This window comes from Entelurus aequoreus, linkage group LG05, assembly GCF_033978785.1.
Source record: "Entelurus aequoreus isolate RoL-2023_Sb linkage group LG05, RoL_Eaeq_v1.1, whole genome shotgun sequence".
Taxonomy (NCBI): Eukaryota; Metazoa; Chordata; class Actinopteri; order Syngnathiformes; family Syngnathidae; genus Entelurus; species Entelurus aequoreus.
In genome coordinates, this window is record NC_084735.1 from 79,564,298 (window position 1) to 79,588,130 (window position 23,833).

At 36.2% G+C, this 23,833-nt stretch overlaps 1 protein-coding gene across 2 annotated transcripts in view; it reads right to left on the bottom strand.

The window, feature by feature from the left end:
* zbtb16a (zinc finger and BTB domain containing 16a) overlaps positions 1-23,833 on the bottom strand; it is a 402,353-nt gene that overhangs the window by 127,655 nt on the left and 250,865 nt on the right. For both annotated transcript variants that reach the window (XM_062049025.1, XM_062049026.1), the window contains one exon: positions 11,800-11,886. In XM_062049025.1, coding sequence (XP_061905009.1) covers positions 11,800-11,886 — 87 coding nt within the window. The remainder of the gene's footprint in view (positions 1-11,799; positions 11,887-23,833) is intronic.

Sequence of the window (23,833 nt, forward strand, 5' to 3'; positions counted from 1 at the left end):
TATCGGCCGATAAATGCTTTAAAATGTAATATCGGAAATTATCGGTATCGGTTTCAAAATGATCGGTATCGCTTTGAAAAAGTAAAATGTATGACTTTTTAAAACGCCGCTGTGTACACGGACGTAGGGAGAAGTACAGAGCGCCAATAAACCTTAAAGGCACTGCCTTTGCGTGCCGGCCCACTCACATAATATCTACGGCTTTCCACACTCACAAGTGAATGCAAGCACACTTGATCAACAGCCATGCAGGTCACACTGAGGGCGGACATGTACACACAGCTGAGAAACAATAATCAAAATAAGTATTAGCCAGTATGCAGTTTCCCCCCCCAATAAAATACTGGAAAGGATAGACATGTAGTTTGTCTCTTTGATCCGATTATTAATCGATTAATCGAAGTAATAATCGACAGATTAATCGATTATCAAATTAATCGTTAGTTGCAGCCCTAAACATATGTATTATTTACATATTATATATACAGTTAGAGATGTCCGATAATATCGGACTGCCGATATTATCGGCCGATAAATGCTTTAAAATGTAATATCGGAAATGATCGGTATCGGTTTCAAAATGATCGGTATCGCTTTGAAAAAGTAAAATGTATGACTTTTTAAAACGCCGCTGTGTACACGGACGTAGGGAGAAGTACAGAGCGCCAATAAACCTTAAAGGCACTGCCTTTGCGTGCCGGCCCACTCACATAATATCTACGGCTTTCCACACTCACAAGTGAATGCAAGCACACTTGATCAACAGCCATGCAGGTCACACTGAGGGCGGACATGTACACACAGCTGAGAAACAATAATCAAAATAAGTATTAGCCAGTATGCAGTTTTTCCCCCCAATAAAATACTGGAAAGGATAGACATGTAGTTTGTCTCTTTGATCCGATTATTAATCGATTAATCGAAGTAATAATCGACAGATTAATCGATTATCAAATTAATCGTTAGTTGCAGCCCTGAACATATGTATTATTTACATATTATATATACAGTTAGAGATGTCCGATAATATCGGACTGTCGATATTATCGGCCGATAAATGCTTTAAAATGTAATATCGGAAATTATCGGTATCGGTTTCAAAATGATCGGTATCGCTTTGAAAAAGTAAAATGTATGACTTTTTAAAACGCCGCTGTGTACACGGACGTAGGGAGAAGTACAGAGCGCCAATAAACCTTAAAGGCACTGCCTTTGCGTGCCGGCCCAATCACATAATATCTACGGCTTTCCACACTCACAAGTGAATGCAAGCACACTTGATCAACAGCCATGCAGGTCACACTGAGGGCGGACATGTACACACAGCTGAGAAACAATAATCAAAATAAGTATTAGCCAGTATGCAGTTTTTTCCCCCAATAAAATACTGGAAAGGATTGACATGTAGTTTGTCCCTTTGATCCGATTATTAATCGATTAATCGAAGTAATAATCGACAGATTAATCGATTATCAAATTAATCGTTAGTTGCAGCCCTAAACATATGTATTATTTACATATTATATATACAGTTAGAGATGCCGATAAATGCTTTAAAATGTAGTATCGGAAATGATCGGTATCGGTTTCAAAATTATCGGTATCGCTTTGAAAAAGTAAAATGCATGACTTTTTAAAACGCAGCTGTGTACACAGACGTAGGGAGAAGTACAGAGAGCCAATAAACCTTAAAGGCACTGCCTTTGCGTGCCGGCCCAATCACAAAATATCTACGGCTTTTCACACTGAGGGTGACCGTATAAACAACTTTAACACTGTTACAAATATGCGCCACACTGTGAACTAGGGGTGTGGGAAAAAATCGGTTCGAATTCGAATCGCGATTCTCACGTTGTGCGATTCAGAATCGATTCTCATTTTTAAAAAATCAATTTTTTTTTTTTTTATTTAAAAAAAAAAAAAAAAAATGTTTTAATTAATCAATCCAAGAAAACAATACACAGCAATACCATAACAATGCAATCCGATTCCAAAACCAAACCCGACCCAGCAACACTCAGAACTGCAATAAACAGAGCAATTGAGAGAACCAAAAGCAGTGAAAAAAGAAAGAATATTATCAACAACAGTATCAATATTAGTTACAATTTCAACATAGCAGTGATTAAAAATCCCTCATTGACATTATCAGTAGACATTTATTAAAATAAAATAAAAAAGAACAATAGTGTCACAGTGGCTTACACTTGCATCGCATCTCATAAGCTTGACAACACACTGTGTCCAATATTTTCACAAAGATAAAATAAGTCATATTTTTGGTTCATTTAATAGTTAAAACAAATGTACATTATTGCAATCAGTTGATAAATTATTGTCCTTTACAATTATAAAAGCTTTTTACAAAAATCTACTACTCTGCTTGCATGTCAGCAGACTGGGGTAGATCCTGCTGAAATCTATGTATTCCATGAATAGAGAATCCTTTTGAATCGGGAAAAAAATTGTTTTTGAATCGAGAATCGCGTTGAATTGAAAAAAAAAAAAAAAATCGATTTTTTTGAATCGAATCGTGACCCCAAGAATCGATATTGAATCGAATCGTGGGGCACCCAAAGATTCACAGCCCTACTGTGAACCCACACCAAACAAGAATGACAAACACATTTCGGGAGAACATCCGCACCGTAACACAACGTAAACACAACGGAACAAATACCCAGAACCCCTTGCAGCACTAACTCTTCCGGGACGCTACAATATACACCCCCCCGCCACCCCCTACTCCCCCCCACCTCATTGCTATTGTAAACACATCAAGAAACCTGTTGGTTTTGAAAAATACAAAATCGAGGCTGTCAAAAATGATATAAGGCTACATTATCTCTTAACACTTTAGCAGTCAACATATCTATGAGATATTGTTCTATTGTAAACCATTTAAGAAACCTATTGATTTTGAAAAATACAGGTTGGAGTAATGTCGGCTGAGGCTGTCCAAAATGAAATAAGGCTACATTCTCTGTTAGCACTTTAGCAGTCACAACGTATCTATCAGAGATTGTGCTATTATAAAAACAAATCAAGAACCCTATTGGTTTTGAAAAATACAAGATTGAGTAATGATGGCTGAGGTTGTCAAAAACAAAGTAAGGCTGCATTCTTTGCTAGCACTTTAGCAGTCACAACATATCTATCAGATATTGTGCTATTGTAAACAAATCAAGAAACCTATTGGTTTTGAAAAATACAAAATTGAAGCCGTCAAAAATGAAATAGGGCTACGTTCTCTGTTAGCACTTTAGCAGTCACAACATTTCTATCAGAGATTGTGCTATTGTAAACACATCAAGAACCCTATTGGTTTTGAAAAATACAAGATTGAGTAATGATGACTGAGATTGTCGAAAAACAAAATACAGTATGGCTGCATTCTCTGCTAGCACTTTAGCAGTCACAACATATCCAGCAGATATTGTGCTATTATAAACAAATCAAGAACCCTATTGGTTTTGAAAAATACAACATTGAGGCTGTCAAAAACGAAATAAGGCTACATTCTCTGTTAGCACTTTAGCAGTCACAACATATCTATCAGAGATTGTGCTATTGTAAACAAATCAAGAACCCTATTGGTTTTGAAAAATACAAGATTGATTAATGATGGCTGAGGTTGTCAAAAACATAAGGCTTCATTCTCTGTTAGCACTTTAGCAGTCACAACATATCTATCAGAGATTGTGCTATTGTAAACAAATCAAGAACCCTATTGGTTTTGAAAAATACAAGATTGATTAATGATGGCTGAGGTTGTCAAAAACATAAGGCTACATTCTCTGTTAGCACTTTAGCAGTCACAACATATCTATCAGAGATTGGGCTATTGTAAACAAATCAAGAACCCTACTGGTTTTGAAAAATACAAAATTAAGGCTGTCAAAAATGAAATCCTCTGTTAGCACTTTAGCAGTCACAACATTTCTATCAGAGATTGTGCTATAATAAAAAAATATATATCAAGAAACCTATTGGTTTTGAAAAATACAAAATTGAGGCTGTCAAAAACGAAATGAGGCTACATTCTCTGTTAGCACTTTAGCAGTCACAACATATCTATCAGAGATTGTGCTATTGTAAACAAATCAAGAACCCTATTGGTGTTGAAAAATACAAAATTGAGTAATGATGGTTGAGATTGTCAAAAAACTAAATATGGCTGCATTCTCTGTTAGCACTTTAGCAGTCACAACATATCTATCAGCTATTGTGCTATTGTAAACAATTAAGAACCCTATTGGTTTTAAAAATACAAATTTAAGGCTGTCAAAAACGGAATAAGGCTACATTCTCTGTTAGCACTTTAGCAATCACGACATATCAATCAGAGATTGTGCTATTGTAAACAAATCAAGAACCCAATTGGTTTTGAAAAATACAAATTTATGGCTGTCAAAAACGAAATAAGGCTACATTCTCTGTTAGCACTTTAGCAGTCACAACATATCTATCAGAGATTGTGCTATTGTAAACAAATCAAGAACCCTATTGGTGTTGAAAAATACAAAATTGAGTAATGATGGCTGAGATTGTCAAAAAACAAAATATGGCTGCATTCTCTGTTAGCACTTTAGCAGTCACAACATATCTATCAGAGATTGTGCTATTGTAAACAAATCAAGAACCCTATTGGTTTTGAAAAATACAAATTTAAGGCTGCCAAAAACGGAATAAGGCTACATTCTCTGTTAGCACTTTAGCAGTCACAACATATCTATCAGAGATTGTGCTATTGTAAACAAATCAAGAACCCTATTGGTGTTGAAAAACACAAAATTGAGTAATGATGGCGGAGGTTGTCAAAAAACAAAATAAGGCTACATCCTCTGTTAGCACTTTAGCAGTCACAACATCTATCAGATATTGTGCTATCGTAAACAATTAAGAACCCTATTGGTTTTAAAAATACAAATTTAAGGCTGTCAAAAACGGAATAAGGCTACATTCTCTGTAAGCACTTTAGCAGTCACAACATATCTATCAGAGATTGTGCTATTGTAAACAAATCAAGTACCCTATTGGTTTTGAAAAATACAACATTGAGGCTGTCAAAAACAAAATAAGGCTACATTCTCTGTTAGCACTTTAGCAATCACGACATATCAATCAGAGATTGTGCTATTGTAAACAAATCAAGAACCCTATTGGTTTTGAAAAATACAAAATTGAGTAACGATGGCGGAGGCTGTCACAAAACGAAATACAGTATGGCTGCATAGCAGTCACAACTCATGGGTCCTATACCAAGCAAGAACCCTATGGGTTTTGAAGGACAAAACAAAAGTTGTTTTGGTGGGGAATGACGACAACTTGAGGAATGCTGCCTCCAGCCATCCCGTGGCTTTGGAGGAGGCGGGTTGACTCCGGCCGCAGCTGACGGCCACAAAAGCTCCCATTCAACGTGGCGAGCGGCGAGGGCAAATCCTGTCATCGGGGGGCGTGAGTCAATAGTTGGGACGGCGGCCAAGACGTCCTCCACGCCGCTCCTGACCTGCTGGCTTACTGTACACGCCGTAAATACCGCCGTGACACCTTTACGGACGCCCAATAAGCACAGAAAACCAATAGTGTTCCTGGCCCTGAATGTGGACATTGTTGGGACTGGGACAGGAAGAAAGGGGGCGGGGTTTAGCCGGCGTTACATAAGCAAGGAGTTCACGGTGAGGGGAGTCGCTCCGGTTTGGTTTTATGGCAGCGGATGGAATTACTTTTCAGCCGCTCGCTCCAAGACGACTTTGTTTTGGAAAAATAGCAGACGTGACGGTGAAAGTGTTCACTGGTGCTCACAGACACAAGTTATCATGAGCAGGGATTTACCAGCAACAACCTCAAACTACGCCTTTCCAAATGTTTATTATTATTATTATTATTATTGTCAGGCACACTGCAGAAAATGAAATCTAAGTAAGGTTAAATATCTCAAATAAGGGTGATATTTGCTTATTTTCTGTCTGATAAGATAATTGTTCTCCCTAAGCAGATTTTATGTTAGAGTGTTTTACTTGTTTTAAGGGTTTTGGTCCTAAATGATCTCAGTAAGATATTACAGCTTGATGACCTATATTGAGTAAAACATGCTTGACACTGGAATATATGTTACAAAGCTGTGTCATCAACACTCACGAGTATAAAACTACTTTTTTAAAGTAATCATTTCTTACTTCAAGCATGAAAAAAATAAATTATGATGCCGAGCGCATATCATTATGTCGAGATAATGGCACTAGCATTTACTTCATTTAACATATTGAGCAAAAAAGGTCTCTTTTTTTTCCCCTACCAAGAAAATAGCACTTGTTATTAGTGAGAATATACTTATTTTAAGGCAGTGGTGTCCAAAGTGCGGCCCGCGGGTCATTTTTTTAACGGCCCCACGGCACATTTTAAAAGTACGATTGAAAAAAATTAAAACCATAAAAAGTGGTATAAAAGAGCAAACAGGTGAAATGTAACAAGAAAATGTAGCAATGTTTACTCTAATAACACAAAGCTGCCACGCAGGCTGTTTCTTTCTTTAAAAAATAATAATGAATCAAAATAAATGTCATTATGAATTATTGACCTATTCAAGGCTCCAATTACGTCACATTAAATATTCCACTTTGAGATATTTTTTGGGGAAAATGTTGCATATTTTGTGTTCACCATATAAAAAACTGAGCTATTTTTTGTAAAGAAGGGCCTCAAATGAACGAACAAAAAACATAAACAACAATACAACTTATAATTGACGGATAGATCTGAAGTTGATCTCGAGATTATTGTGTTCAAAGTAAACAGTAAAAAAAAATATAATTTATTTTTTAACGCTTTAATGAGTTTTTGGATCCCCAATAATTTTAGTGTGATTTGTTTTTAAGTGTCATTGCTTAAAAAATAATAATGAATTAAAATCAACGGTGTTATGAGTTATTGACCTTTTTAAGACTCCAATTATTATATAATCTCAAATATTCCACTTAAAAATGTTATTGGGTGAAAATATTGCATATTTTGTATTTTTTCCATTAATAAAATGGGTTTTCTTTGGCAAAAAGAGCATACAACTTTAATCTTTAAAAACGTTATATTGACAGATAGACCTAATGTTGATCTAGAGATTTAAAACTTGAATAATAATAAAAATAATAATACTGAATAATGACACATTTTTTATATTTTTTGGACCAAAACCGTGTGGGGTCCCCGGGATCACGCCTGAGTGGAGGCCTAAATGTATATTTTTTATAGATATATTGTATTGGTTTTTGAAATTAAAAATATCAAAATGGCCCCTGCTTGCTTTGATTTTTCAGTGTGCGGCCCTCAGTGGAAAAAGTTTGGACACCCCTGTTTTAAGGTATTTTTGGCTTCATTGAGGTTAGCTAATTGTACTTGTTTTGGAAAGTCTTGACAAGCCGAATTTTCTTGTTCTATTGGCAGATAATTTTGCTTAGTTCAAATAAATTACCCCTCATTTTTGTAATTTTTTTTCTTGTTTTTGAACACTGACTTTTTCAGTGCAAGAACGCTATTGATTGTGAATGAAAAAAAAACAGTCAGACAGTGTCTGGCTTCAAAATGAAAACGACTCCATTTGAAAAAAAACAACTTTCGATACGATACCACTACGGGTGTGAATCTTTGGGCACCTACCAATTCGATTCGATTCCCATTCCTGGCGTGACGATTCGATTCAGAACCGATGCAACACGATTCTGGATTCAACATGATTCTCACAATGTATTATTTGGTATAAAAATTATGACATTTTTAATAAAAAGGTTATAAAAGCTCCTTCTGGTTGCATGGAAATGGTCGAAAAGCGTATTTTAAAAAATGTATGTTCATTAAAGATAATAATATAAAAATATATATATGTAAATATATATATCATCATATATTTTTAATCGATTTTTTAGAATTATAAATCGATTCTAAATCGGGATAACTAAGAATTGCGATTTTTTTTTTGTGTGCACTCCTAGACGCCAATATTGATCAATTTAGGTCGAAACCGATATTGATCCAATACGATATTAGCACGATTATTCTATTATTATTTTGTAGCGTGGAATGTAACAAAAGGCGCGATCAAGTCAAATTAGTCGGACTGAGAACAACGCCAAGTACGAAAAACTATTCATCACGAAGCTTTAAGTTTAAGTGGAGGACACTTAATTCGTCAAGTTAAGCTCACGATGCTTCAAGTTGAATGATGCGGACACGTTTGTTACTGGATACTTTCTATCGGTGAGTAATATGCAACTCCAATATTCGATACCTGTTTTCATTGACAAATGTCATGCGATATCGTTAAGTTAAGGACACATATTACGTATGTCTAGCTTGTGTGCTATTGTGTGCTTGGCTGTTGTGTAGCTGCTCACTCCTAGTAGTATCGGAGATTTTAGATTAAAGTTAAAGTACCAATGATTGTCTCACACACACACTAGGTGTGGTGAAATGTGTCCTCTGCATTTGACCCATCCCCTTGTTCCACCCCCTGGGAGGTGAGGGGAGCAGTGAGCAGCAGCGGTGGCCGCGCCCGGGAATCATTTTTGGCGATTTAACCCCCAATTCCAACCCTTGAGGCTGAGTGTCAAGAAGGGGGGGGGTAATAGGTCTCATTTTTATAGTCTTTGGTATGACTCGGCCGGGGTTTGAACTCACAACCTACCGATCTCAGGGCGGCCAATATAATCCGATACTTTATCCGAGCGATATTCTGGCCCAACTCCAAAGCAATACCAACTAGCAAAGCCAGAACGCTATTTATTTTGACCAATGGCTGACGTGAAAGATCAAAAAAACAACATTGTTGTTCTATGTCGCAGCAAGAAGCCTATTGGTTTTTGAAAAATGTCTCCATGCCTAAGTGCTTGATTTTATACACCTGATTCTCATCATTCGGATGGGCGGCCAAACACTTCTGGCAATATAGTGTATGTTTAACTACCTGCGAACCGTTTTACCAAAGCAAGAACCCTACTGCTTTTGAATCAAAACCGTCACCGGGGTCAAATTGTGGCTATTATGCTGTCACGCCAAGGCAAGAATTCAATATATTTTTGGAATCAAAACAAAAAATGACTGGCAATAAAACGGGTCAAAAGGTTGACTTCTTTTTACACTTGAATGCTATTTAACTGGGCCACAGTTTGACCCTGGAGCAGATGAATCATTCCTATAGCCGAGCAGACTGCGCCATAAACATTTTCTCGGCCTGGTTATCACAAATGATGGCTGCAAAGTGAGCGTCGAGACGCATGATGTATAGATGACGCACACACACACACACACACACACACACACACACACACACACACACACACACACACACACACACACACACACACACACACACACACACACACACACACACACACATTAGCGTCTACTTAACAGCGATGGACATTGGAGACAATCCTCCGCTCCAAATTAAAGACCTCATTCCGTCTCACATCTGCCGAAGGAGGATTTACTCCTCTCCCCGTTTCCTCGCTGGCATCCAAAAGCGTCTTCCCGTCTCGGTAGCGGGGGCACGGTGATAAACAACGCGGGCCCCTGCCAAGTGCTGCCGACTATGTTGATTACTGTTGCGTCCGTGGCGATTTAGCACCGGCGCGAGCTGATCCGGCGCGGCGCCATCGAGCCGTCAATCATCATCTAGGACAGGCGTGTCAAACTTGTCGTCATTGAGGGACACGACGCCGTTAAGGTTGTAAAAGTCAATAATATATGAATATAAATGTATGTATGTATAAATTAATGTACAATATATCATTGCTTATGCATTTGATTATTATATATATATGGTAGCACTTTAGTATGGGGAACATATTCACCATTAATTAGTTGCTTATTAAAGTAACAAAGACTTCATTTAGAGCAGGGGTAACCAACGCGGTGCCCGCGGGCACCAGGTAGCCCGTAAGGACCAGATGAGTAGCCCGCTGGCCTGTTCTAAAAATAGCAGCACTTACCAGTGAGCTGCCTCTATTTTTTAAATTGTATTTATTTACTAGCAAGCTGGTCTCGCTTTGCCCGACATTTTTCATTCTCAGAGAGACAAAACTCAAATAGAATTTGAAAATCCAAGAAAATATTTTAAAGACTTGGTCTTCACTTGTTTAAATAAATTCATTATTTTTTTTACTTTGCTTCTTATAACTTTCAGAAAGACAATTTTAGAGAAAAAATACAACCTTAAAAATTATTTTAGGATTTTTAAACACATATACCTTTTTACCTTTTAAATTCCTTCCTCTTCTTTCCTGACAATTTAAATCAATGTTCAAGTATTTTTATTATTATTATTATTGTAAAGAATAATAAATACATTTTAATTTAATTCTTCAATTTAGCTTCTGTTTTTTCGACGAAGAATATTTGTGAAATATTTCTTCAAACTTATTATGATTAAAATTCAAAAAAATTATTCTGGCATATCTAGAAAATCTGTAGAATCAAATTTAAATCTTATTTCAAAGTATTTTGAATTTCTTTTAAAATTTTTGTTCTGGAAAATCTAGAATAAATAATGATTTGTTAGAAATATAGTGCAGATTGGATTTTAACCTATTTAAAACATGTCATCAAAATTCTAAAACTAATCTTAATCAGGAAAAATTACTAATGATGTTCCTTAAATTATTTTTTAAATTTTTTCAAAAAGATTCGAATTAGCTAGTTTTTCTCTTCTTTTTTTTGGTTGAATTTTGAATTTTAAAGAGTCGAAATTAAAGATAAACTATGTTTCAAAATTTAATTGTCATTTTTTTTCGTGTTTTCTCCTCTTTTAAACCGTTCAATTAAGTGTAAATATCATTAATTATTAATAATAACATAGAGTTAAAGGTAAATTGAGCAAATTGGCTATTTCTAGCAATTTATTTAAGTGTGTATCAAACTGGTAGCCCTTCGCATTAATCAGTACCCAAGAAGTAGCTCTTGGTTTCAAAAAGGTTGGTGACCCCTGATTTAGAGTTATTTGGACACTCGGTGAACATATAAGGGTTAGGGTTACTAATAAGCAATAATTCTGAGGTTATTGAGGGAAGACTCTTAGTTGATGGCTTACTGGTTGTATAATAAGGCCATGCAGAATAAGGCATGAATAAGTACAGTATTTTTCGGAGTATAAGTCACACCGGCCAAAAATGCATAATAAAGAAGGAAAAAAAACGTATAAGTCGCACTGGGGTATAAGTCGCATTTTTTGGGGAAATTTATTTGATAAAACCCAACACCAAGAATAGACATTTGAAAGGCAATTTAAAATAAATAAAGAATAGTGAACAACAGGCTGAATAAGTGTACGTTATATGAGGCATAAATAACCAACTGGTATGTTAACGTAACATATTATGGTAAGAGTCATTCAAATAACTATAACATATAGAACATGCTATACGTTTACCAAACAATCGGTCACTCCTAATCGCTAAATCCCATGAAATCTTATACGTCTAGTCTCTTACGTGAATGAGCTAAATAATATTATTTGATATTGTACGGTAATGTGTTAATCATTTCGCAAATAAGTCGCTCCTGAGTATAAGTCGCAAACTATGAAAAAACTGCGACTTATAGTCCGAAAAATACGGTACTTTATTAACGCATATTATTTCCTGGCTTTTACGGGCCACATAAAATGAGGTGGCGGGCCAGATTTGGCCCCCGGGCCTTGAGTTTGACACCTGTGATCTAGAAGATCCCAGCGTTGGCTCTCTGTGTCAGTAACGTGTGGACTCTATGCACACGCTCGCTTATAGTGTGGTGTTCGTTGTGGGTTCCTACCGGTGTGGATCTGCCGGTGGGCCTCCAGGGACTCCTCGGTCTGGAACTGGGCGCCGCACTGGTCACACACGATGGCCTTGTCGCCAGCTGCGGGACAAAAAACGAGAGACAGCGGACGTTTATTACACTGCGTGATGGAAACACGACACAAACCGTGCATCTTTAACGTTACCGGATGAAGCCATGACAATTAAATGTGGCGCCTAAAGAGTCACGCCGGCCAACTTTTTCACCCAGACACATCAAAACTGGTCCCGAAAAAAAAAAAAAAAATGGCCCATGTAAAGCAGAACGGGGTTGTCACACTTCTTACTCGAGTTTTATTATCAAAACATCTATTAATGCCTATGTTAAATAGCTGCCTTTTTGTCGCCATCTGGTGGCCAACGAATATAACTCAAGCCAGCGGCCGTTAATTGTTTTTTGTGATGAATCACATGAGTTAACGATACATGTCGATATGTGGCGAGTGGCGACTAATCGCAAACTGAATTTCTTGCTGGCATCAAGGCTTTGTAATAACAAGTTAGCTAGCTTCCTTTACGATAGCTTTCCCTTTACACGTTGAGCGGTAACAATTGTTGGACCATAAACCCATTGTGAAAAATCCCAAAGACAAATACTGAGGCGCTGAATAGTTACAATTTGACGTAAAAAACACAACAATTTCCTTCAAATTCAACGGTCTACTCTAAAGAAGACTTTGTAGGTGAGCTATGAGCCCAATTCTGTAAATTGGGCTCACAATTTGAGAGACAACGCCCTCTGGTGGCGAGCTATTACGAGTGTGACAGTCAGCTTGTGTTACAGCTAACCCCGTTCGCATGTAAAACAGGTCACGACTTCATCAAAACTGAAGACAACGACACCATTTTTGGCCCGCGTTGAGTTCTCAAGTCACTGGTGCCATCGCGCGAAATTGTAACGTGATCCGGAAAAAACTGTGACTTGTGTTCTGAGCACAAAAATGATCGGATGTTGCAGCATATGGCAATTCATATAATGTAATGTTTCTCCAGTGGGCCAGTTTATCCAACAACTCCTTAGAAATGTCAAAACTGCTGACTTTGTCATGTGACCTAGCAACGTGAATCCCGCACGATGTATAATATCATAACTTTAGCAACGCCTCAATATACAGCTAACTTTTTTGGCTCATTTTGAGGAATTTTTTTTAACCATGATGCAAATTAAACTGTGTTCTGCGCACAAAATGTGTTGAATCTAATGTTTCCCTGTTTTCGACTGATCTACGATCTCTTGATCATCTGTGAAAATCACAAAAAAAGTTGATTGTTTACGTAACCCAACGTCTTGGCAAACTATGCAGCTGGTAGAATGTCATAACTTCTTAAAAACGGAAGATACATCCAACGTTTTCGGCTCATGCTGAGATCCCAAATACTGTAACCACCACGTAAAAAAGTCAATCAGACGAAAATTAAACTGCAGTCCATGTCCATGCCTTAATTTTTTTTAATTCAGTGCTTACCGATTATTCTGTAAATTTGCTTTGTTTCCCTGCTGAATTCATTCATCTGAAAGAGTGTTTAAAGTATGAATGGACCGATAAATCAAGTAGACCAATTACCAATGCACCATGTTTTATGTCATAACTTCGTTAGAATCGAGGACAGATATACAATTTTTGGGCCACGCCAAGATCACAAATAATAAGACTACCACACCAAATTTTAACGAAATCCCCAAAAAAACTGCCACATGTGAGCTGCGCACAAAAAATGTCGGAAGTGGTGTCGGGGGCCTATTACAAATCCACAGCCTCTTCTGCATTTCTTTATTTAAAATAACTGTTCGGTTGATTTTTACGAGTTCTAAAAAAAACAGACTGATTAACGCGTACATTTGAATGCGGAGCTAGCCTGATATAAATGTGGGCGTGTCCTTTTGGAAAGGGAAGTTAGTAATTTTTTTGATTCAATGACAACCGATTAATCTGTAACTTTGCCTTGTTTTTCTGCTGAATTCATTCATCTGAAAGAGTATTGTTTAAAGTCTGAATGGACCGATATATCAAGTAGACCAATGACCAACGCACCATTTTTTATATCATAACTTCTTTAAAATTGAAGACAGAGATACAATTTTTGGGCCACGCCAAGATCACAAATGCTAATACTACCACACCAAATTTTACCGAAATCCCCAAAAAACTGTGACATGTGATCTGCGCACAAAAAATGTCGGAAGTGGTGTCAGGGGGCCTACTACAAATCCAAAGTCTCTTCTGTATTTGTTTATGTAAAATAACAGTTCGGTTCATTTTTACGAGTTCTAAAAAAATAGAACTCTGGTTCTATTGGCGTACATTTAAATGCGGAGCTAGCGTGATATAAATGTGGGCGTGTCCTTTTGGAAAGGGCACTTACAAATTTTTTTGATTCAATGACAACCGATTAATCTGTAAATTTGCCTTATTTTTTCTGCTGAATTCATTCATCTGAAAGAGTGTTTAAAGTCTGAATGGACCGATAAATCAAGTAGACCAATGACCAATGCACCATTTTTTATGTCATAACTTCTTTAAAATCGAAGTCAGAGATACAATTTTTGGGCCACGCCAAGATCACAAATAATAATACTACCACACCACATTTTTTACGAAATCCCCAAAAAACTGCGACATGTGATCTGCGCACAAAAAATGTCGGAAGTGGTGTCGGGGGCCTATTACAAATCCAAAGTCTTTTCTGTATTTGTTTATGTAAAATAACTATTGGGTTTATCTTTACAAGTTATAAAAAATGGACTGATTAACGCGTACATTTTAATGCAGAACTAGCCTGATATAAAAGGGGGCGTGTCCTTTTGGAAAGGTATGTACAAAAAGGGGTAGTTAAAACATTTTTTGATACAATGACAACAGATTAATTTGTAAAATTGGTTTGTTTTCTGTTTTTCAGAGTATTGTTTACATTATGAATGGACCAAATAGACTAATGACTAGGGATGTCCGATAATGGATTTTTGCGATATCCGATATTGTCCAACTCTTTAATTACCGATACCGATATCAACCAATACCGATATCAACCAATATATGCAGTCGTGGAATTAACACATTATTATGCCTAATTTGGACAACCATGTATGGTAAAGATAAGGTACTTTTTAAAAGAAATAATAAAATAAGATAACTAAATTAAAAACATTTTCTTGAATAAAGAAGAAAGTAAAACAATATAAAAACAGTTACATAGAAACTAGTAATTAATGAAAATGAGTAAAATTAACTGTTAAAGGTTAGTACTATTAGTGGACCAGCAGCACGCACATTTATGTGTGCTTAGGGACTGTATCCCTTGCAGACTGTATTGATATATATTGATATATAATGTAGGAACCAGAATATTGATAACAGAAAGAAATGGGGGGAGGGAGGTTTTTTGGGTTGGTGCACTAATTGTAAGTGTATCTTGTGATTTTTAAGTTGATTTAATAAAAAATAAAAAAAACGATACAGATAATAAAAAAACCGATACCGATAATTTCCGATATTACATTTTAACGCATTTATCGGCCGATAATATCGGCAGGCCGATATTATCAGACATCCCTACTAATGACCAATGCACCATTTTTTACCTCATAACTTCTTTAAAATCAAAGACAGAGGTACAATTTTTGCGCCACGCCATGATCACAAATATTATTCCTACCATACCAAATTTTTACGAAATCCCCCAAAAACTGCAACCTTTGTTCTGCGCACAATAAATGTCGGAAGTGATGTCGCGGGCCTATTACTAATCCAAAACCTTTTCCGTACTTGTTCACGTAAAATAACTGTTTGGTTTACCTTTACGAGTTCTAAAAAACGGACTGATCAAGGCGTACATTTCAATGCGGAGCGACATATACCTTTTTGGAAATGTACATGCAAAAGAGGCAGTTTGACACCGATTCTTCCCCAGAACCAATGTCCTCTGCAGTGGACATTTGTGGTTAGTCTTTTGACAGGGTTACGCAAAACACAAACGTCCACTGCAGAGGACGCAGAAACCGAAAATTCCATCGGCGGTTATTAAAAGACGGGAATTTGCCTTTTGTTAGCGTAAAATTGTGTCGCGTTTACACAAGCCGATCAAGTTTATTGCGATGGTGTTGAGGCCGTCATGTTCACCTACGCTCAGTGAGCATGAACAGGCGAGTACACGTCGACTTTACGGCTTTGGCTCGTCGTACTGTACATGCCATACGCATCACACATCGGACGTACGCGCACACGCACAAGCAACCATCTGCTTGTCGTGTTAATGTGTTCTTGCGCTTCTGTGTGTGTGTGTGTGTGTGTGTGTGTGTGTGTGTGTGTGTGTGTGTGTGTGTGAGAGAGGCCATGGCGCTCCGTTTGTTCTTGGCACGGGCTCAGCGGTTACGACACCTTCAGAAAGAGACAACACAATGAAAACAGGAAGCCGATTCTTAGATGGCAGATGAAAAAAAAATAAAAAAATAAAAATAAAAATAAAAAATAAAAATAAAAAAAGGAGTGAGCAGCCAGCGATAGTTTTTGTGTTTTTGCAAACCCCAGCGACACGAGGGAACGGCCTGTACTGTAAAAGCAGAAACGACACAGTGTGCCTGCCAGAAAAGTGCTTATGCAACAAGTTATGCAAAATCATCAAAAAGAAAAAAAACAAAAAAAACCACAGGGCGCTGCGCATCCTGAAAAGCCGACCTCGTTGTCATCCAGCGAAACATCATTTATTTGGGTTCTACAACCAACTACAAACCGGAGAGGCGTCGTTCGCCGGCGTATGGCGGACGCAGAGCGAGCATATGGCGGAGTTAGCAGCCACTTAACCTTTGGAGAGCCAGACGTGGAGCAGAAACCAGGAGAAACCACCATATTGCTCGTTTACATGGAGCGCATCATTCATGTTAAGTTAAAGTGCCAATGATTGTCACACACACACTAGGTGTGGCAAAATGACTCTCTGCATTTGACCCATCACCCTTGATCACCCCCTGGGAGGTGAGGGGAGCAGTGAGCAGCAGCGGTGGCCGCGCCCGGGAATCATTTTGGTGATTTAACCCCCAATTTCATTCAATGCGTTTTCTTTATTTTCCTGACTTTTACATTGTAGATTGTCACTGAAGGCATCAAAACTCTGAATGAACACATGTGGAGTTATGTACTTAACAAAAAAAAGGTGAAATAACTGAAAACATGTTTCCTATTCTAGTTTCTTCAAAATAGCCACCCTTTGCTCTGATTACTGCTTTGCACACTCATGGCATTCTCTCGATGAGCTTTGCTAGTTTTGATGCCTTCAGTGACAATCTACGATGTAAATAGTCATGAAAATAAAGAAAACACATTGAAATGAGAAGGTGTGTCCAAACTTTTGGCCTGTACTGTATATATGTACGTATATATGTATATAGTAGGGCTGCAACAACTAATCGATTAAATCGATTAAAATCGATTATAAAAATAGTTGCCGATTAATTTAGTCATCGATTCGTTGGATCTATGCTATGCGCATGCGCAGAGGCTTTAAAAAGAAACAAAAAAACAACAACTTTTTTATTTTATTTTTTTAAAAATAAATCTTTATTTATAAACTGCAACATTTACAAACAGCTGAGAAACAATAATCAAAATAAGTATGGTGCCAGTATGCTGGTTTTTTTCAATAAAATACTGGAAATGATAGAAATGTAGTTTTGTCTCTTTTATCCGATTATTAATCGATTAATCGAAGTAATAATCGACGGATTAATCGATTATCAAATGAATCGTTAGTTGCAGCCCTAGTATATACATATACATACATATATATATACACATACATATATATACATACATATATATACATACATAAATATATACCTATACATACATATACATATAAATATATTAGTACAGGCCAAAAGTTTGGACACACCTTCTTATTCAATGGGTTTTCTTTATTTTCATGACTATTTACATTGTAGATTGTCACTGAAGGCATCAAAACTCTGAATGAACACATGTGGAGTTATGTACTTAACAAAAAAAAGGTGAAATAACTGAAAACATGTTTTATATTCTAGTTTCTTCAAAATAGCCACCCTTTGCTCTGATTACTGCTTTGCACACTGATGGCATTCTCTCGATGAGCTTCAAGAGGTAGTTACCTGAAATGGTTTTCACTTCACAGGTGTCATAGTTTTGATGCCTTTAGTGACAATCTACAATGTAAATAGTCATGAAAATAAAGAAAACACATTGAAATGAGAAGGTGTCCAAACTTTTGACCTGTACTGTATATATGTACGTATATATGTATATAGTAGGGCTGCAACAACTAATCGATTAAATCGATTAAAATCGATTATAAAAATAGTTGCCGATTAATTTAGTCATCGATTCGTTGGATCTATGCTATGCGCATGCGCAGAGGCTTTAAAAAGAAACAAAAAAACCAAACTTTTTTTAATTTTTATTTTTATTTATTTAAAAAAAAAAATCTTTATTTATAAACTGCAACATTTACAAACACCTGAGAAACAATAATCAAAATAAGTATGGTGCCAGTATGCTGTTTTTTTTCAATAAAATACTGGAAATGATAGAAATGTAGTTTGTCTCTTTTATCCGATTATTAATCGATTAATCGAAGTAATAATCGACATATTAATCGATTATCAAATTAACCGTTAGTTGCAGCCCTAGTATATACATATACATACATATATATATATATATATATATACCTATACATACATATACATATATTAGTACAGGCCAAAAGTTTGGACACACCTTCTTATTCAATGTGTTTTCTTTATTTTCATGACTATTTACATTGTAGATTGTCACTGAAGGCATCAAAACTATGAATGAACACATGTGGAGTTATGTACTTAACAAAAAAAGGTGAAATAACTGAAAACATGTTTCATATTCTAGTTTCTTCAAAATAGCCACCCTTTGCTCTGATTACTGCTTTGCACACTCATGGCATTCTCTCGATGAGCTTCAAGAGGTAGTTGCCTGAAATGTTTTTCACTTCACAGGTGTCATAGTTTTGATGCCTTCAGTGACAATCTACGATGTAAATAGTCATGAAAATAAAGAAAACACATTGAAATGAGAAGGTGTGTCCAAACTTTTGACCTGTACTGTATATATGTACGTATATATGTATATAGTAGGGCTGCAACAACTAATCGATTAAATCGATTAAAATCGATTATAAAAATAGTTGCCGATTAATTTAGTCATCGATTCGTTGGATCTATGCTATGCGCATGCACAGAGGCTTTAAAAAGAAACAAAAAAAAACAAACTTTTTTTAATTTTTATTTTTATTTATTAAAAAAAAAAAAAATCTTTATTTATAAACTGCAACATTTACAAACACCTGAGAAACAATAATCAAAATAAGTATGGTGCCAGTATGCTGGTTTTTTTCAATAAAATACTGGAAATGATAGAAATGTAGTTTGTCTCTTTTATCCGATTATTAATCGATTAATCGAAGTAATAATCGACAGATTAATCGATTATCAAATTAATCATTAGTTGCAGCCCTAGTATATACATATACATACATATATATACATACATATATACCTATACATACATATACATATAAATATATTAGTACAGGCCAAAAGTTTGGACACACCTTCTTATTCAATGTGTTTTCTTTATTTTCATGACTATTTACATTGTAGATTGTCACTGAAGGCATCAAAACTCTGAATGAACACATGTGGAGTTATGTACTTAACAAAAAAAAGGTGAAATAACTGAAAACATGTTTTATATTCTACTTTCTTCAAAATAGCCACCCTTTGCTCTGATTACTGCTTTGCACACTCGTGGCATTCTCTCGATGAGCTTCAAGAGGTAGTTACCTGAAATGGTTTTCACTTCACAGGTGCCATAGTTTTGATGCCTTCAGTGACAATCTACGATGTAAATAGTCATGAAAATAAAGAAAACGCATTGAAATGAGAAAGTGTGGTCAAATTTTTGGCCTGTACTGTATATATGTACGTATATATGTATATGCGTGTATACATATACATATATATACATGTACATACATATATATACATATACATACATACTGTATATATACATATACATACATATATATACATATACATACATATACATATAAATATATTAGTACAGGCCAGAAGTTTGGACACACCTTCTTATTCAATGCGTTTTCTTTATTTTCCTGACTATTTACATCGTAGATTGTCACTGAAGGCATCAAAACTATGAATGAACACATGTGGAGTTATGTACTTAACAAAAAAAGGTGAAATAACTGAAAACATGTTTCATATTCTACTTTCTTCAAAATAGCCACCCTTTGCTCTGATTACTGCTTTGCACACTCATGGCATTCTCTCGATGAGCTTCAAGAGGTTGTTACCTGAAATGGTTTTCACTTCACAGGTGTCATAGTTTTGATGCCTTCAGTGACAATCTACGATGTAAATAGTCATGAAAATAAAGAAAACACATTGAAATGAGAAGGTGTCCAAACTTTTGGCCTGTACTGTATATATTAGGGCTGGGAATCTTTGGGTGTCCCACGATTCGATTCAAAATCGATTCTTGGGGTCACGATTCGATTCAGAATCGATTTTTTTTTTCAATTCAACACGATTCTCGATTCAAAAACGATTTTATTTTTTTAATTACATTTTTTTTTATTTTTTTTTTAATGAAAACAATACACAACAATACCATAATAATGCAATACAATTTCAAAACCAAACCCGACCCAGCAACATTCAGAATAGCAATAAACAGAGCAATTGAGAGCAATTGAGGACACACAAACATGACACGGAACAATCTAAAAGTAGTGAGACAACAATGAATATTATCAACAACAGTATCAATATTAGTAACAATTTCAACATAGCAGTGATTAAAAATCCCTCATTGATATTATCATTACAAACATTAATTTTAAAAAAAATACAAAAAATGAACAATAGTGTCACAGTGGCTGACACTTGCATCGCACCTCATAAAATAAATGTCTAATGATAATGTCAAAGAGGGATTTTTAATCACTGCTATGTTGAAATTGTAACTAATATTGATACTGTTGTTGATAATATTCATTTTTGTTTCACTACTTTTAGATTGTTCCGTGTCATATTTGTGTCTCCTCTCAATTGCTCTGTTTATTGCAGTTCTGAGTGTTGCTGGGTCAGGTTTGGTTTTGGAATTGGATTGCATTGTTATGGTATTGCTGTGTATTGTTTTTTTGGATTGATTAATTTAAAAAAATAAATTTAAAAAAATAAAAAAAAATATTTAAAAATATTTAAAAAAAATCGATTTTTTAAAAATGAGAATCGATTCTGAATCGCACATTGTGAGAATCGCGATTCGAATTCGAATCGATTTTTTCCCCCACCCCTAGTTTATACATATATATACATATATATATATATATATATATATATATATATATATATATATATATATATATATATATATATATATATATATATATATATATATATATATATATATATGTATAAATATATTAGTACAGGCCAAAAGTTTGGACACACCTTCTCATTCAATGTGTTTTCTTTATTTTCATGACTATTTACATTATATATACATTACTTAACAAAAAAAGGTGAAATAACTGAAGACATGTTTTATATTCTAGTTTCTTCAAAATAGCCACCCTTTGCTCTGATTACTGCTTTGCACACTCTTGGCATTCTCTCCATGAGCTTCAAGAGGTTGGAATGTTTTTTATTCACAGGTGTGCTTGAAGCTCATCGAGAGAATGCCAAGAGTGTGCAAAGCAGTAATCAGAGCAAAGGGTGGTTATTTTGAAGAAACTAGGATTAAAAAAACATGTTTTCAGTTATTTCAACTTTTTTTTTGTTATTTTGTTCTTTTTGTTAAGTACATAAGTCCACATGTGTTCATTCATAGTTTTGATGCCTTCAGTGACAATCTACAGTGTAAATAGTCATGAAAATAAAGAAAACACATTGAATAAGAAGGTGTGTCCAAACTTTTGGCCCGTACTGTATTACTTAACAGTTTTTGAAAAATGGGTACGATAGTAAAAACATTATTTATTGAGCGGATCATTTATGCCAAGGAAGTCACAATCTTCGTTCAATGAATGTTCTGCAATTTGTCGTCCCCAAAGTAAGAACTGAACTGGGCAAGAAAGCATTTAGGTTTTCAGCAGCGAAGGCTTGGAATAACCTACAATCGAATATTCAACTTCAAACCCTTGTTACGTTGACTGAGTTTAAAGCTTCTGTGAAAGGACTGCAGTCTGTATGCACATGTGTTATGTGAGCAAGTTTTAATGTCGTAAATGTGATGTTTTATGTATTTGTTTACTGTTCTTAATGTAACCTTGCTGCTGCCCTCTTGGCCAGGGGCCGTACTTATCAAGCTTCTTAGAATTACTCCTAAGAAGTCTGCTAAGAGTTGACTTAAGAGTAAATAAATTCTTCGCTGAAAGCTGCACTTAAGTTAGTTATCAAGCGTTTTACTCACACTTTCAGCGAAGTGTAGGACTGAATCTTAAGTGTCACACTCAGAGCTGAATTACGACATTACTATGTGCCGTAAACGGAATTTTAGGTGACGTCATTTCTGTGTCCATAGAAATGACCAATCACGGAAGGGAATCCGTTGTCTAAGAATAAAGAAATATCTTGGAAATATTTAAGTGGACAATGGGAGTGTATATTTTGACAATAAACTACAAAATAATACAAAACAAACTAGTCCCCGCCGGCACTCACGCTACCGCTCCCTCTCTTCTCTCGCCCACACACTCACTGACGTCACTCACCTCACGGCCACACACATACGCTACTGTCATAACATTTTCTTTCCAATTCAATAATTAGGCAACTAATTTGAAACTGGTGTGGGTGGCTCTATATATACTAGCCCACTGCAGACACATGCAGAAATCAACAAGGAATCGAAAAGTATTAAATCTGTGACAAAAATAATATCCGCTCTGTCTAAACGATACCGTTTGATCAGCTGCTCGTCATCAAAAAAAACAACAACATTGTTCCGTTCCCTGAACGTTCGCGCACGTCTCTCTCGCCTCAGTGCCATCCCCTGCTGGCAACTCCTAACCACTTAAGACACCTCTGAAGGTCTCTTAAATATCGTGGAGAGTAGGAGTGATTCTTAGACTTAAGAACGTTGATAAAAAGCTTTTATTCTTAAGTTTGAGAGTAGGACTAAATTTCGCAAATTCTCAGGACTTAAGTGTAAAATGGCACTCTAAGAAGCTTGATAAGTACGGCCCCAGGTCTCCCTTGGAAAAGAGATCTTTGATCTCAATGGGATTTTACCCGGTTAAATAAAGGCTAATAAATAAATAACAGTACAAAAAGAAATCAAATCCTACGTACGCGTCGACAAAAGCTGCATTGTGCCTTCATGTGACGTCTAAACTGCTTTTGAGTACATTTGTGGTTAAAAAGAAAACACGAGCGTCTGAAGCGACATGAAGGAGGCAGGTTGCTTGTTTTGGTTGGATGTGATGGCCTACTTTGCGTCGCTACGAGCAACGACAGCCTCGCTCACTCTAATGTTTAATTCCGACATGGCCTTTGATGAAAGATTCCGCTCCGACGGGTGTTCCCCAAGGGGGCGGCATCTGTTGCAAACAATAATACCTGCGACGGAAAGTAGGTTAGAGCAACAAGTGTCACGTCTGAGCCCGACCGTGGTGGGTATTTAAGGACGGGGGGGGTGGGTGGGGGGGGGTTGGACAAGTGAATGGTGGCCATTATTGTTGCACCGTGTGACTTTGCACTTGGAAAGCTAAGGAGAGGAATGGAAGTTTGCGTTTAGAGCCGGCATTCAATGTGTTCCAGGAATGTGCTGGCGAGCGCGCGGGACAATGCGCTTATTATAATGCACATTATTTGGGTAAATAAAAGCAGAATGAGCACGATTACCGGCAAAGGAATTTTCCATGTGAGCCGTGCAGGTTTGGGGACAATGCGCAGTCATCAATGCCACCACTTCTTC